General features: G+C 40.0%; 1 protein-coding gene across 1 annotated transcript; it reads right to left on the bottom strand.

The window, feature by feature from the left end:
• Window positions 1-5,137: 5,137 nt before the first annotated feature.
• Window positions 5,138-17,201, bottom strand: LOC145389513 (2-oxoadipate dehydrogenase complex component E1-like; the record flags this gene model as incomplete). Its single annotated transcript, XM_080264792.1, has 4 exons — window positions 5,138-5,357; window positions 6,262-6,338; window positions 11,182-11,302; window positions 17,126-17,201. Coding segments are annotated over 4 exons (494 nt in total), but the record flags the coding sequence as incomplete, so codon positions are not given.
• Window positions 17,202-17,569: the final 368 nt, after the last annotated feature.

Below are 17,569 nucleotides of genomic sequence, written 5' to 3'. Positions count from 1 at the left end.
ATACTCTTCACAGCATTCAACAACTTCCCATCTACTCCATATATTCTTAATACTTTCCACAATTCTTGTCTATCCACCCTGTCATATGCTTTCTCCAAATCCATGAAAGCCGCATACAACATCTTTTCCTTCTCTAGAAACTTTTCTACTAAAGATCTAAGAATGAATATCTGATTTACACAGCCTCGTATATAAAGATAGTTAAATGGATAGATGGACATACACAGATTATTGTCTATGTCTCAGGTTTGATTCCTAGTCAGAAGCATAAAAAATACACTATCTATCTATCTATTGCCAGACGCCTCAATCCCGTTTGGGGTGGCCACAAACAAATCGCCTCCAAGTCGCCCTGTCCCCCGCCATTTCACTGCCCTGCTTCCAACTCACACCCCCCTCTCTCATATACCTCTCCACCCCATCCCTCCATCTCATCCTCGGCTTCCCCCTCCCTCTTCCCCCCTCCACCTCACTCACATACACTCTCTTCGTCAGTCTTTCACCCTCCATCCTCTCCACATGGCCAAACCACCTCAGTGTGTTCCTCATAACGCTTCCTATCACATCCACATCCACACCACAACGCTCCTTTATATCCTCATTCGTCAGCCTGTCTCTCCACGTGACTCCACAGGCTCCTCTTAAATAACTCATTTCCACTGCCCTCACTCTTGACTTGTGTCCTTCCAACAATGTCCAAGCTTCACTTCCGTACGTTAGAGTTGGTATCACAATACTGTCGTGTAGTAACTTTTTCACTTCCATGCTCACTTCCCTGTTTCTTATCACTGCTTTCAAAGAACCAGCAACCTTTCTTCCCTGCTGTACCCTTTCAAGCACTTCACCCTCCAAACCTCCATCCTTTCTCATCACACTACCAAGTACTTAAACGTACTCACATTTTCCAATTCCTCACCATCCAACCTCGCTGTACATTCACTAACTTCACCTCTCTCAAAGACCATCACTTTACTCTTCCCTGCATTCACCTTTAGATTCCGTTTCTTACACACTCTCTCAAACTCATCCACCAAGCCTTGCAGCTCCCCTTCGTCTTCACTCAACAACACAGTATCATCTGCAAACAACAGTACAGGGAGTTTCCAAACACTATCCTCTCTCACCAGGGCCACTCCAACATCCACTACCCTACCTTGTACCTCTTTTATTACCCCATCCATGTACAGATTGAACAACCATGGAGACATGACACATCCCTGTTTCAAACCAACTTTCAAAGAGAAAAATTCACTTAGTTCACCATCCACACGCACTGCAGCCTTCGCACCATCGTACATACTCTTCACAGCATTCAACAACTTCCCATCTACTCCATATATTCTTAACACTTTCCACAATCCTTGTCTATCCACCCTGTCATATGCTTTCTCCAAATCCATGAAAGCCGCATACAACTTCTTTCCCTTCTCTAGAAACTTTTCCACTAAAGATCTAAGAATGAATATCTGATCTACACAACCTCTTCCCTTCCTAAAGCCTCCCTGTTCTTCTCCAACTAATTTCTCTGTCTATAAGTATCCTACCATACACTTTTCCTATTATACTAAGAAGACAAATGCCCCTATGATTACTACACACTTCTTTTTCCCCTTTTCCTTTGTACAAGGGAATAATTATACCTGACTTCCAATCCTCCGGGACTCTACCTTCCTCCCAGGCCAATCTGCACATCTTCCACATCCATTCCACTACTATCTCTCCCCCATGCTTCAGCATTTCACCACACACTCCATCAATTCCTGGGGATTTCTCCAATTTAACTTTCTTCATTGCTTCCACAACTTCTATCCTACTGATTTCTTCCTGTCTTCTCACCTCCCTCCTTCTCCCAGCCATTCCCCAGCCACTTATACTCGCATTACTTCCATCCTCTACGTTCAACAATTCCTTAAAGTGTTCTCTCTATCTGTTCACTTTTTCTCCCTTCTCCACTAGTAATGTACCATTTTTATCTTTTACTCCCCTGCTAACTTCACTTCCACCCTGTCTTACTCTTTTCACTTCTCTCCAGAACATTTTCTTACAGTCCCTCCACTTTACACTCAAATTCCCTCCATATTCCTCATCCACTCTCTTCTTACTCTCTCTTACTAATCTTTTCACCTCTCTCTTTCTTTCCACATATAACTCTCTCTTCCCCTCTCAACTGCTTCCACGCCCTATTTCTCATCCATTCATTGTATGCTTTCTTCCTTTGTGCCACAGCCTGTTTCACCTCTTTAGTCTACCACGCTGTTCCTTGCACCCCCCTCCGTCTTCTCTTCCTTCCACACACCACATCACATGCTGCACATATTTCTTCTGTAAATATCTTACACACACCTTCCACGTCTCCCATCTGCTCCAATTCATATTTGCCCAATCGTTCCTCCACTTCTCTCTTATACTCTGCCTTTTTCACATCCTCTTGTAACCTTTCCACTCTCCTTGCAACTACTCCTTCCTCTTGTCTTTCCCTTCTTCTATTCCTCCATCTTACTTGCATTCTAATTCTGGCCACAACCAAGTAGTGGTCAGAAAGTCCACTCCCCCAACCTCTATACACTCTTGCATCCTTTTCACATCTTCGCATCCTTTCATCCACACACACATAATCAATCATTGCCTTCCTTTCATTCAGTTCACCACCCACCCTTCTCATCACTCGCCATGTATACCTGTGGATCATTTTATGCCTGAAGAGGGTATTGGCTATCACCACACATATATATAATATATAAATATATATATAAATATATACATATATATATACAGTAGAAGTCCGATTTTTCGGCATCTATGGGACCAGGCAAGTGCCGAAATATCAAAATTGCCGAATTATCAAAAACCCTACCCACTCAGTACCTTATATGTTTCGGTGAACACTATCATCATTACTCATATCATTACAAATGTGTTTGGAGAAAGTACTGTATACTGTTTGATACTGTACAATACTGTAATGAATACAGTACTATACATGAATATGAAAAATAAAGAAATTAGTGAACATACTGTATATAAATGTAATGGTACAGTAGGCCTACAAGTTCACATGCACTTACCTAAACTTATAGTAGGTTCCTTATTTACATATGTACAATAGAAGGGGTTGATTGGATTCTGCTACTGCTGGAAGAAGCTATGCAGCACTTCATCCAGCTCACTCAACTTTGCTTTTCTCATTGCTTTCCTCTGGGTCGTACCAGAGGCCTGAGAAACAAATTTAAATAGATCATTTTTCTGTTTCTTTATATCATAGATGGTAGAGGAGCTTACGTTAAACTCATCCATAATCTGTTTCCTACTCATGCCAGCCTCTTATTTTTTCAACAGCTCAATTTTCCGAGCAATAGTCAACACCTTATGTGTACGCTTCTTGCTAACACCAGTTAACTTTCCCATCGTGGAGGCCATTTTCAAAGCACGCAGAAGATGTTTATACTGTTCACAACACACGGCTGGTCCACTCAGGTGTTACAAAGCTCCTGTCTGATGTTACGGTGCTTACAGCACACTCGAATAGTAATTTCAGAGGTATTTCGGTACGAAGTTCACAAAGCACACAGAAGAATCAAGAGAAGTCGGCAGCAGCACGGCAACAACTCGGAAGAATGGCGGAAGAATGGCGAAACAGATTCTCTTTCCCATGCTAGACTCACTACATGTTTGTCCTCTCTTTATGCTATAGGAGAAAAAGCTAGCCTCTGAGCTTCATGGCAGTGGTAGACTCGTTCCATCACTTCCACTATCTCACTCACTAAGGCGGGTAAAGGCAGGTAGCTAGCTGGCGAGCCTCATGGAGAATTTCAAGACTGACGAAAAAAATCGGAAAATCTGCCGAACGATCGGAGATTTTCGTAAATGGGACTACTGTATTTCTCAAAACTGCCGAAATGTCAGATTTGCCGGGGAATTGGATGCCGAAGAATTGGACTTTTACTGTATATATATATATATATATATATATATATATATATATATAGATAGATAGATATAGATATAAAGATATACAGATATATATATATATATAGATGGATAGATGGATATATATAGACATAGATATAATCCTACAATTTTCTTGAACTTTCTTTTCTGTTAATGCCTTTTCCATGAGCCAAAGATTTGATTTCTACAGTGCTTAAAACACAGTAGAAGAAAAAGAAGGTATGAACTGAATCTGCAGGTATAACTTTAATCACAAAAAGATTACGTTTGGAGGAGGTATAAGAGTTCAGTTCTAAAGGAATCCGATTCCAAATTAGTTATTATTAAAAAAAAAAAAAAGTTTTACGTTTGTCTTATTGATTTGCTCTAGCACAGTTTTCCCAGTCCTAAAAATCATACGAGAAGTGGTTCTGATGCAAATATATGGAAAAGGTGTCACGGGACTCAACATTTTAACTTCAGGAGGTGATTCCATGCCTGATTTTGAGTAAAAAATGCTACATCAAACAAAGGTTCCTCAGCTGTTAAAGTATGGTCACACCAGATGCAACAAGTGGAGGTAGAGTTGAGCAATGAGCGGCGAGGTTAGCGTCAACGCGGTGCCTGTCCAAAAAGGAAGCAGCATCCTCGCACGCGACAGATAGTCAGAAGCTGTTCATTAGTGTAGACATGCCTGGGGATGTCACTAGGCAGTGCATGACATTTTGGAACATGCTGCATCGCGTAGTGACGAGCATAATGGGTGAGTGAAGCAACAAACCTCCCAGCTCATTCAGTGTGGCCACCCACATATGATTTTATGAGTTTTATGTCACCTCATCACTCCCAGCTCAAGTCTCCCCATTTGCCATGTCCAGTGTGGCTGTACCCTTAGGGAACTAAAATTACCAATGTCTTTATGTGCAATAATTTATCCATAAGGTCATAAGTATCTGTAACTCTGTCACCACAGAAAATTTGCCCTATGTTGATATACATAATCATTTTTTGCTAAACATCAGCAGCCCCAGTATCACCTCCTGAAATTAGCACATCAAGTCCTCAGACACCCTGCACAGATAGTGAGAGCAAAGAATGTTATATGTTTCACCTCTGGTGTACTGTACAATATTATTAAATTGACAATTTAATTACAATATATACTCAATTTACAAACTGCAACTATGTGGTTCAAACATGGTTGACATACCTTCACCACTTGACACAAACGTGTCTATCATTATTTGAGCACCATTATAGAAATCTCCAAACTGTGCTTCCCAGACGCAGAGGGTATTAGGGCTCTCCACTGATACTCCATACTCAAATCCTAACACAGCCTCTTCTGAGAGTATACTGTTGACAACCTCGAGGTGAGCATCCTGATGGTCACTGATGTTGTTGAGAGGAATGTACATCTCATCTGTGTCCTGTGGGATTATTTTATAAAGAACCTTAAACTCTTCACTCCACTACAGTATTTTGAAGTTTATTCTTGCTATCTGCAGAGCACAATACCGTAACTCATCAATTATCCAACGTAATAGAGCCAAGGACATGTCCGGATAGTGGATCCATCTGAATAATGGACTTCTCCCCTGGCCCCTCTTCATTCATACCCTAACTCTGAAAGTCACTGTAAAGGGCACTACAGTACATTATACAATATTTATTCCTGGAGATTTACACTACTCTATCCGGTCAAGTAGTCCTATAAACCACACCCAAGCAATTACCATGGTCAAGCAGACCCATCATCAAAGACAAGTAATTGAAACTGCAGGGTGATACCCTGCAGTGACATGAAAAAAGCATTAAAAAAACAGCCCCAGCCGGGACAAAAGTACGTCTGGCCATAATTTCCACCCGGACGCAAGCATTTTGTCCGGGTAAAATGGAAAAATGTACGAATAATGTTTCAAACAGACAGATCATAGCGTTTGGAAAAAGGATTGTTCAGATAAGGGATGTCCAGATAATCGGGGGATTACTGTACTTCAATCAGATTAGGAGGGATTTTGAACTGGAGGGATTAGAAATTCCCTTCAATTAACAGCATCATAGCTAGAGGTCTTCTCAAAGTTAAATAAACTGTCTGGAGGTAGCAAGAATAGGCTAAAATATTCATCACCTTACTGAAGGGGTTAACCAATTAACATTATGAGTCTATGTAATAATCAACTGTTAACATTTTTTTTTTTAACTTTAGTATTCAGTCATTTCATTTGTGCACTTTTTGGTAGCTGTGCAAGTTAAAATACATGTACAGAATATACTGAATTATCAATTCAATACACAACTTAAGCTTAACTTGTGTGTTTATAAATACAGTACCTGGTCCACTAACATACAGTGGCGCTGCGAAAAAGTTCCACGTCCGACATCTTGACCACACAGTCGCACACTGAACCCTTGAGGAATGAAAATGCATATCACCTTATTTTATCCAATGACAATACAGTACTGATATCATTCAACTCAAAGTTTGTTATGTTAAAAATGACACACATGCAGTCTGGGACATTCATTTCCCTTACTTGTCACTTTCCTCTAATGGCTAATATTCCAAAGATGAGAGTGACCTGGTATGTTTATCTACCCTAAGATGACTCTTTGATATGATGCATCAGAGAGGAAAGTTGCAAACAGTAATTGGATAAATTTTTCTCTGACTCTACAAGAATATATATACTACTGTATACAAAGTACCAAGTACATGAACAGCATATCATCCTCATTAATCCCTTCACTACAATGGCATCTTTTTCATTTTACTTTCTGACATCACTAAGTGATTATGTTAATCTTGGGGGAGATTTTTCAATGCAAAAGAGTTAAATATAACCTTAAGTAACCCCCTTAGCTACCAAGGATCCTTCTGAAACTGAATAAAATTGCCAGTTGTCTGCCTGATTAAACTGAAAAAATACATCATTGAAGTAGAAGAGAACCCTTTCCTGTAAAAAACTCAAGAACTTACAGTAAACTTCACATGCTAATTAAGATACAGCAGGTGCCAGAGACATGTAAGGGCTGGAGGGTAGTAAAACGGTTCAATGGTCATTTGTTGACTCATTTTTAACTCTTTCTGTCAGATGATGATATTTTATTGACATATTCTTCCTACTTCCAGATGATTTTATTTACACTTTGAGAGACCTCTTTTCGTGGAGAGATAAATTAACGTTATATGGAACATCTTCAGTGAAGAAATAATAATAATAATAATAATAAAAATAATAATAATAATAAAATAAAGATGCATTCCATACTAAATAAAATTGTCTGGATATTGCAAGAATACTGTGAAGGTAACATTCTCTGGCTGAATGATTACAGCAATCTTATTTAGCACAATTTTATGCAACTCATTCAAGCGCATTCAGCATCTGAGTATGCTATTACTGAAGAAAAAAGTTAGTGTGACAGCAAGACAATTCTTCTTACTGTGCAGGCGTAGCTGATAGTAATAACCAACCGAATTATATTAGGTGCTAACAATTAATATTTTAATATAAAGTCCCCTCTTCATAATGAAACACAGTTCATAATCCCTTGCATCATATGACATATTTTTAAAGTTTATTTTCATTACTTCCAGATATTATAATTCAAGTGAGGACTGGTCTTTCATAGTGATGGGGTTTATTAAAGCTGAATCTAACTCCTCCAATTCAGAAAGTCAATCCTAATGTGAATAAGATCATCTGATGGTAGAATTAATAATAAATCAAGGGGTTGAAGGTAATAATCCAGTCATGTCATCCATCACTTATTTAACAAATAGTATACAACATTAATTTAGTTGAAGGTATATATTAATCAAGTTGTGTCATCCAGCACTTATTATTTAACAAGTAATATATAACAATGATCTGGTTAGCTTCTACAAAGCATGCACAGTACATTTACAATAAGAAAGATAATATGTTTATCATCTAAATCATTACTGCACATGAGGCACAAAAGTTTGAGAATAAATGGGGATAAAAGAAAAAGTGATGATACCCAGGGCTGGTGAGATGTAGTGGTAATAAAGGCAGACAGCAAAATAATGCTGATTTCATGTGTATGGTGTATCAGAGAGAGCATGTAGAAACCGCCAGGCATGAAAGGACTGATCATGCCTGAAAGTGTCTTGAGTGAGCGGAGGTGTTATGTTATTCAGGACATATTATGTGGTGGAGTTGGGGTTGGAGATACCTCTGTGGCTAGGGCAAGGAGTGGTTGGAGGAAGTTCAAGGAGCTGCTGCCTCTCCTAACACTGAGAGGGCTCTCTTTACATATTAACAGATCTTTGCATGCAGCATGTGTTCGGAGTGTAATGCTGTATGGTAGTGAGACCTGGACAATAAAGGAAAAGAATATTTGTAGGCTCAAATGTACAGAAATGACAATGATTAGATGGATGAGTAGCGCATCCTTCAATACGAGGCCTGTAGGGAGTAGGATTGTGGCTGAAGAATGGGACTGTAATGTATTAGTGTTGTGACTGGGAGCAGTAGATTGAGAAGGTCTGGGCATGTTGAGAGGATGGAAGACAATTTGGTGCAGCAGGTGAAAAGTATGAACGTTATGTGTAGGGTTCTGAGAGGCAGACCAAAAAGGACCTAAGACAAGGTCACAGAGTGTGACCTCAGGGATCAAGACCTGAAGAAGAAGGAAGTCAGAGATCGAGCAGCATGGACAGCCATCATTAGGTGACAAGGACAAAACATGCATGCATGTTGAAGCCTTTACAAAAGATACAAATTATACGATTATACACTGTCCACTTTAACTTGGCCTAAAAAATGCCATCTCTCCATGCCAAATGATAAGCCATAACAGGAGATTAACAGAAGAATATGATGCTAAACACAAAGTGCTACGGAAATGCTGCAGAGCAGTCTCTTATCTGCCACAAAGCTACAGGAAAACCTGCAAAATTATGAAAATCTCCAACAAGATATGGTAGACAAAATATAGTCATATCCTATTCAGTATATCACTACATACCTACAAAAGGCTCAGCTGATTCAACATCAAAGCATACTAACCCTACTGCAGATCTGACACATATAAGCTCATGCAATATGGTACTGTACAAGTGCTTGAGTTACAAAAATGCAATGATAATGCCCACTGACCAGAGCATGTTGTTACAACCACAATCATCATTCAACTTTCAAATCTATTGACTGCTACTGGCTACAAGAAAGAAGCAACTCCAGGCCCCAACACTTTTAATGCAAGCACCCTAAAGCTCCCTACACAAGAAAGAAAGCAACCCAAGGCCCCACCACTTTTAATGCGAGCACCCTAAAGCTCCTACAACACAGGGAGGGAGAAAAGGAGACAGAATTGTGTCTTCCTTCTCTTCTGATTCATGTCCTAAATGACTGAGAAGTATTACTCTTGATTTCCCCACCCAAGGTGATAAAGGGTCAAAGTATTACCAAGCTCATGATAAAATGAATATGGGTGTACTGTATTAACTCGGTAGATCATGGCTTCCAAAACAATTTTGGAACCAGATTCACAGGCTGTCACTTTATGTGGCATAAGAGGCTACATAGCACTTTTTCCTTAGTTATTTATTTTGTATATTATACTGTAACTATCTTGTGTGTCCTTTATATCATTTTAATACTGACAAAATGCATCAATAATATACAAGAGGATATAGTGGTGTAATGTGCAGAAAAAATCGATAAGGAAGAGGTGTTAAAAAATCTTCATTGACACTTAGCATACAACCCTCAATCTGTTCACCAACTTTCAAATGATGGTGTAACCCCACAGTGTTTTCCTACAACAGCAAACTATACTGAACCTTACAAATTAATAGGCTGGACTCTTACAACTGACCTACAATGTGTGTAAGGTTGTGCTACCCATTTACAGAATATGGCATCTACAGGATATGATGCACATGAGGGGAGGTGCTGAGAGGGTGGAGGGACCTAAAACCTTGAATATCATTAGGCCAGGGCTTTGCAAATGCCTATACCTTGGGGCTATGATTACGTTTAAAGGATGCAGGGTTACTGAGATATAGCATACACAAGCTATGATGGATGACGGGGAGCAAGGTGTGGGCGGAATGCGAGTTGCCTAATCCAATGCTCATTTTGGATGAGTGAAAAAGTCACTGAGGGCCCTGGGGGACAGTCATCAGGCCTTGTGAGAGATTCTAACCACTGTATACAAAAAAAGCAATGTGTCCAAAGATCTCATGAACCTGGGGTGATCCTCCCTCCATAAATTCTACTAACTGGGTTATGTCACAAGCAGCTTAATAAGAAGCTTAACTCTTTGAATGAAAGGAATAGTTTTTTGTTTATCCTTCCTATTTTTAAGATTATATTCTGTCTGAGAAAGCACTCTATCAGTGAAAGAAAATAACAGGCTATTTCTAATTCCTTCAATTTGAAAAATATCTCCAAGCTGAATAAACCTGACCATAAGTAATAAGAATAAACTGAAAAACCACATAATCCAACTGAGAATTAAACTTCTTATTGAAGGGTGCCTGTAAATGAGGAAGCAATGAATGAAAAGCCTGTTACCTCTAGCATGTGCAACATTCCTGTTTGTATTTGTTATAATCTGTCTGTGCCTCTTCCATGTGCAACAATCCTGTTTGTATTTCTTATAATCTGTCCACGCCCAATAATCTGTTGTGATGAAAAATCAATGGCTTGAAATTTGTGGTAGTATGGTGACGGTGTTAAGAGTGGTGGTGGCACTAAAAAATTCAAAAGCTTCTAATTCCTAATAAACAACAATTTCTTGTGGTTTCAGACAGATATATGGGTAACAGGAGGAAAGTGCTGAGAAGGGGATGTGTTCTATAGGATGTTATGGAAAAAGGTAAATTTTGGTTGGGGGCAAGAATAGAATTTACTTTTCATATGTACAAGTACCACCTATACAGTGCATTCCTGGAATGGATTCACTAAATACATAACAAGCTTGCTCCCCCTTTCTCTCTCTAAATTTACACAGGTGTACATGCAGGGCAAAAGCAAAAGAATGCATGTCAAAACTAAGTAAAAGAGAAATTACTGGAATCACAGATATGACAGAAAAAGATATCCATCCTGCATACACTTAGTACTGGCGGTTACTGTGCACACTCCAGTATTAGTTTCTTAGGGAATATATTAGTAACAGGTCACACTATGTTTTCTAATTGGCGATCTAGTTTTATCATCTGTCACCTAAGGCCACAATCTTATGCACAGGGTGACAGGACAATGCTGGTCCAACCTTGCTGCAACAAGGAGCCAAAAGCCAAAGCTTCAGCCGTTGCCCAGTCCAGCCCGCGACCTTCATTCAGCTTTTCCAACCGGGCAGCAATGTGACTTTTTCTAAGCTGCTTGTGGACATTCTGTTGGTGTTAAAACACACCATTATTCTCCTCCACCATCTATCATCCAAATATATAATGTTGGTCACTCTTTAGTTTGTAGTCAAAGTGCACTGAAATCTTTTAATGGCACTAGTTTTCACTCCCAGTTGGTTGTTTGACATTTTACCTCAGTACAGTGGGACTGGGACATATTAACTCCTGAGAATCTTCATCATCATCTAACCTTGTGTTGCCCCATGAGAAGCATGGGAGCCTGGGGCTAGACAAGTTGGTCCTGACATTTAAGATGAGAGTGACGAGCCTCACTCGTCGCTGAGTGGCATTATGTAAGCAATAAACCCCAACCACCCCTTGGATATAAGCCTGCATAGGCTCAATCTGACTGGAGACCCTTAATTACCTACTAAACCACCACGTGCCATGATTTGGTTATGTGGTTACCACCCAGTGCAGTAAATGGTTTCCTGGTGTACGGGAAACCATTTGGTTTGTCACTCAGTGTAGAGTCACCCACAGACAGAAAGAAGTGGAAAGAATGAAGGAAAGAAAGACAGAAGAGGAAGGAAGGAAGAAGGAAGGAGGAGAGGAAAGGGCAGTCACCCATGAGCAGCACTACATCGAGTCTGTGGATGGTGAGCACTGTGAATCTTACTTTAGATTTTTGTCCTGATTTCTAGCAGCAGTGGTGATGCTACCCATGTGTATCTTCCAAGAATCATCTATATCGGGTACAATTAACATATGGCTCAGCTTAGTGTGTTTTCTGAACCAAGAAAATAAACTAATCCTAGGATGTTGCATTTGGGGTTGTGCTGCACTAGTCAAGTGCATTAATATTTCTGAGCAAGTAGCAATTTGGTGGTAGGTGGTGGCGACCATCATCCACTCACTTGATGTAGTGCGCCTACTTCTTCCTTAGCCTTTATCATTCTTTTTCTGTGCCTGCCCTCCTCTCTTCCTATTTCTACCATCTTTCCTGTCACTTCTCATTGCTTTTCTTTCCTTTACAGGTGGCTTTACTTTGAGTGACAAGCCAAATGGTTTCCTGCAAGCCAAGAAACCATTTACAACACTGGGTGGTAACCATATAACCAAACCATACGTGCTCCCTACGTGTCAGGAAGTGGGTTGGTGGAGGGTTAGTGTCCCTCCCCGTAAAACAAATAACTCAAAGTCAAATGGCCACCCCTTACAGGATTGTGGAATCTGGCAATAGACAGAGAGATAGAAGCAGCAATTATTTTGAAAGCCAACTATACAAATACATCACCTTAATATATCAGCAACTTCAAACATGAAATATAACTAATACAGCTGGTGTCCACACTAAGGTGTAGAATGTGTCTGAGCAAAATGACTGTGTTTTAACTGAGCTGCTTTTGATGAAAACGATATTAAATGCAGATGGTATTCACCACTGTCCAGAATACAGTAGTTTCACCTTTTGCTTTGGATGAAATTATTTTTCATTACATTGTTTGCTTGTCACTAAAATCAAATAAGCAAGTCACAACTTGTCATCTGCACCAAAGCCCTAATTCATGCATTTTGCATATGGTGAGAGCTAAATCATTATTTCTGATGAAATTTTCATCCTTTAATTGGCAAAATCCTATGTTTTAATGGAGGTTCAATTACAAGTACTACTCTTTAAAAAGATCCTACCTTCAGTAAAATCAAGTGCTATGAAAATTTTAATATTGAAAGAGATGGAAACACCCACTACACTGAGATATTATCCTAATCTACAGCCAATACCAGCACTTTGTGGAGGCCAGGGAGACTGACTCACAAAAGCTGAAGGTTTGGTATTCTTGTCTATGATGAATACAGTAAGAGGAGGGAAAAACAATCCAAAAGTTTTCACTGCAATGTCTGCACACTGAATTTCCCAAAATATGGGTGGTTCCCACCATGTGGCAACATCCCTTGATGCAGATTGTGTGACATTCCAGAGCTGCTAAAAGAGCTACTGTGTATGTCTTTGTGCCGAAACATGGTGATATGGGGAGCAGCAGCAATAATGTCATTCTTTAGTGAAGAACTGTCTCTATTATACTTCAAGCATTAAGTTCAAGGATTTTTGTTAACTGTGAGTGAAGGAATGCAGGGAGAGGCTGGTAAAATGTAACCTGGGTAGATGGCTGCACAGCAAAAGCAGGGGTTGCATCATGGTAAGAAGGACCATCAGGAAGCAATGAAAATACAGTACTGTACCTTCCCTGAGTAGTACTGGAGCCGATTTATGATTTGTGTTGTACATACTGTAGCTGATGGGAAAAGATACAGAAAATTTCAGTTATTCCTCTAACTGCCAGGTATTCCAAAGGTTCCCCAAGTGGTCAGTCCATGTGAGACACCTATAGGCTGGGGTGACTGGAAACTCTGTTTGGTACTGGATAATGAGGCAATTAGGCCAGTGAGGTCTGTGGTAGGTGGGGGTGCTCACCATCCACTCACTCACTCAATGTAGTGCTACTTTGGATGTCTGCCCTTTCCTCTCTTCCTTCCTTCCTCTTCTGTCTTTCTTTCCTTCATTCTTTCCTCTTCCTTCTGCCTATGGGTGACTTTACACTCCCTCTTCTGCCTTTCTTTCCTTCACTCTTTCCTCTTTCTTCTGTCTATGGATAACTCTACACTGAGAGACAAGCCAAATGGTTTTCAGCACACCAGGAAATGATTTACTACTCTGGGTGGTAACCATATAACCAAATTATGGTGCCTGGTGGTTTAGTGGGTAATTAAGGTGCTCCAATTGGATTGAGCCTGTGTAGGTTTATATCCAAGGGGGGGTTGGGGTTTATTGCTCACGTAATGCCACTCAGAGATGAGTGAGGCTAGTCATTCTCAACTTAAATGTCAAGAACAACTTGCCTAGCCCCAGGCTTCTACGCTCCCTAATGTGGCAACATAGGACTGGATATGGATGGATGGATGGATGGAGAGAGGTATATTGTTGCATGTGCTCCTTGAACATGTCACTGTTGCATGTGCTCCTTGAACATGTCACTGGACAGGAACTAGCTGCCAAAAGTTAGCTTGCCTCTGGAGAGGGCATTCACTAATATTATAGATTGTGGACTTTGGGGATGTGGGAGATTGTATATAGCTATGTGCTGTGGTAAATGACCTCAGCCAGACAGAGGAGGGACTTCGGATCTAGATGACCCCAGGCATTCTATACAAGCTATGACTGAGGTGCTGTCCAAGGGTTCCTCATGATAGATAAAGAAAAGCAACAAAACCTAGTTCTCTATAGCTGATGTGTTGTCCAGGTACCATAACATATGCAGTCAACTGACATGAGACAGAATTATATGTGACTGATCCATATAAACTGTGGCAGCACCTGGCACCTGGATTCCCAGGGACAATGTCATAGGTAGCTTCAAGTCTTCCCATTAGTATCATGTTCATGTGGGTGATATGATGACACACAAGAAAATCTTCCAACTGTCTTCTTCATGTGAAGCAGCTCAGTGTACAGACTAGCCATCCAAAGGTTCTTCAGTAATACAAGCAGTCACTAGTCCTCTATACCAAGGTGAATCTCCGTCTCCTTAAGTTTACCGGTTATTAAGAGGGAAGACCCTTAGAACAAAACAGGACACATACATAAGTTAATGAGCTGGAAGAAAGATTGTCACAGCATGCTTAACCCCAAGAGTACTATGACTGACGATTGTCAGTCTGCAAGTTTACTTCACGATACAGTCCTATGACTGACAATTGTAGGTCCGTCAAAAACTGGTGAGCATAAAGCCAGCCCTTTTTACATGATGTAAATGGTTCCTACCCAATCAGAACTTGGGGATGAGGTGGTGGAAAAGTTCCCTATCCCATCACCAGGCCTGTGGGGGACCCCCCTCAGCCACTTCTCCACCTCCCTCTGGCTGATTGAATACACAGCCAGCTCTGTCCCCCTCTCATCCAAACTACTGTACTCACCAATACCACATCTACAATGTATGGGAGTGGGGGTGTCTCATGCCTGCTCACCTCCCCAGCCCCCCTTCTCATCCACCTCCCTCCACACCCTCCCTTTTATATTGAATGATGCGAGAATCTCCTTGCTATGATCACTCTGTGTATGTTTCCTCCCTGTCATAATACTCCCTCACACCACCTTCCCCATATTAGGGATGTTGTCTTGTCCCCCCCTCACCCCCCACCCAGAGATTCCCACACCACCTTCCCCACACTGGGGGGGTTTCTCATCCCCTTAAACCCCCACCAGAGACCCTCCAACCCAACCTCCCAATTCCTCCCTCCACTATTCTTTGTCCTGAATATGACGTAGTAATTTCCCCTGCCATGATCAGCCTGTTTGTCTACTCTCACCATTTTTTTTTTTTTTTTACTCATGTTGACTCCTGCATCTAGTTTCATCATTAGAAACCTACTTTACATTGATTTCATTTATTCTGGTAAGGTTCTTTAGTGAAAATTAGGTTTTTGCCAAATATTTCAAGTCTGGGAATTTTTTTTTTTTTTTTTTTTTTTTTTTTTTTTAACTGTCATGTTGACCTCTTACACCTAGTTTCATCAACAGAAACATACTTTACATTGATTTTGGTAAGGTTCTCTAGCAAAATTAGGATTCCACTCCAATTTTTCCCCTTTTTTCTCTGCTTACTGTTAGGGGGGGTACTTTTATAATATTTGACTGGCTGTTTCGTTGGTAACAATTAGGCCTAGGGAGACTAAGACTGGCACTTTTCAGGTGTGGAAATTCAAGCTCTTCAAATCTATTCTCATTCAGTGAAGATTTTGATGCACAGTGGGAATTACCTATGTACCACAAATTCCATACACACACACTTCCATTAGAAACTTGAAGAGAGAGCTTCTCCAGCCCTATCTGCATTTCATGAAATCTAGGCCTATGATGAATTTTATAAACTACAAAATCCTGGCACTGGTTGCTGAGAGAGGTAACCTCTCTTTTTAACTGGTATTTCCACTGCATGACAGCAGAGATAAATTAAGAAGTATTTATATGGCAAAAACTTAGTTCTATTTACCAGAGTCTCCTGGATATAAATCACGTTCCTATACCCCAAGATACAGTATACCCCTCACCATTTGTGGATTCTGTGCATACACTCCCTTGATTATTCCGTGACTAAAGTTATGTACTGTATTTGTTTGGGTTGTGGTGAACTTTTATGTAAGTTTCTTAACTTACAGCATGTAGCCTTGAGTTTTAACTATGCTCTCAAAGTCTGCAAACGATATTAGCAGTTTTGTGGACTCATGGTACTTCCCAGACCTTGCCCCATAAAAATAACTGGGGGTTTACTGTACATATCTGATTAAGAAACTTACACTGCAGAACCATATTCAAGTAACTACTGCTGAGCTCTCTTGACAATGCCAATCATACATGCCACATCAAAGAGAGCTAATTCATTATTAAACAAATTTTAAAAGTACCTTCGTGGAAAAAAAAGCCCAAAACACTGAATGGGGGAAAGATGAAAAATAAAGTACCAAGGATGCATTTTAAAATGAAAATAAATCCACTACCACGAACACATGCATTCTTACAAAATCCAACATAGCTACTTATAATCTGAGCATCAACAAACACTACCAGTCCTTAACTTATTATTGCCCTAACATGTGCATGGCATCAGTTTAACATTAATTACATTATACCTTTGGAATCTCATTATAATTTTCTAATATACCCAATGAGAATGGAGAGGTTAATCAACTCTAGCTACAATACTCAATTTATTAGAAGTACTGCTGCATCATGCAAGAACTGATATAATCTGAATCAAATTACAATAAGAAAATTACACTAAAAATTAAAGTACTGTAAAATGAACTTACAAAATTTTCTGGAGTTTCCACTGACTTTGCACCTAAGTATTTGAGAGCTGACAGCTCTACACCAAGTATCCCACACCTCCACACATCCAGGTGCTTGAGTTAATCCCTTCCACTGCTTCTCCAAGTGTGTTGCCTGGGAAAAAATAGTATTCAGCAAACACATTTTTATGTAGCAACCTATCTATCATTTAACTCTGTACAGTCCGTCTTTAGCTTGTATTCTCATACGTTTAGGAGGCTTCCTAGGGCCTCGTCCTGACATGGTAATTCTGCAACGGCACATGAATAACCTCTTGTATATTTATGCAATCAGTGTCAATATTACAAAGTCATAAAGAACAATTAACAGAGTGGGATGGTGCAAAATAAATTATACGGAAGAGATACTAGCAACCTTCCTAAGCTATTAAGATCCCCAGTAAACTACACAGAAAAACTGCCTAT

Source organism: Coenobita brevimanus, unplaced genomic scaffold, assembly GCF_032717465.1.
Source record: "Coenobita brevimanus isolate Jiangsu-jjx unplaced genomic scaffold, ASM3271746v2 jjx.HiC_scaffold_1099, whole genome shotgun sequence".
NCBI lineage: Eukaryota > Metazoa > Arthropoda > Malacostraca > Decapoda > Coenobitidae > Coenobita > Coenobita brevimanus.
Note: the sequence above shows the minus strand (reverse complement) of the source record. Positions and strands in the feature narration are given on the sequence as shown.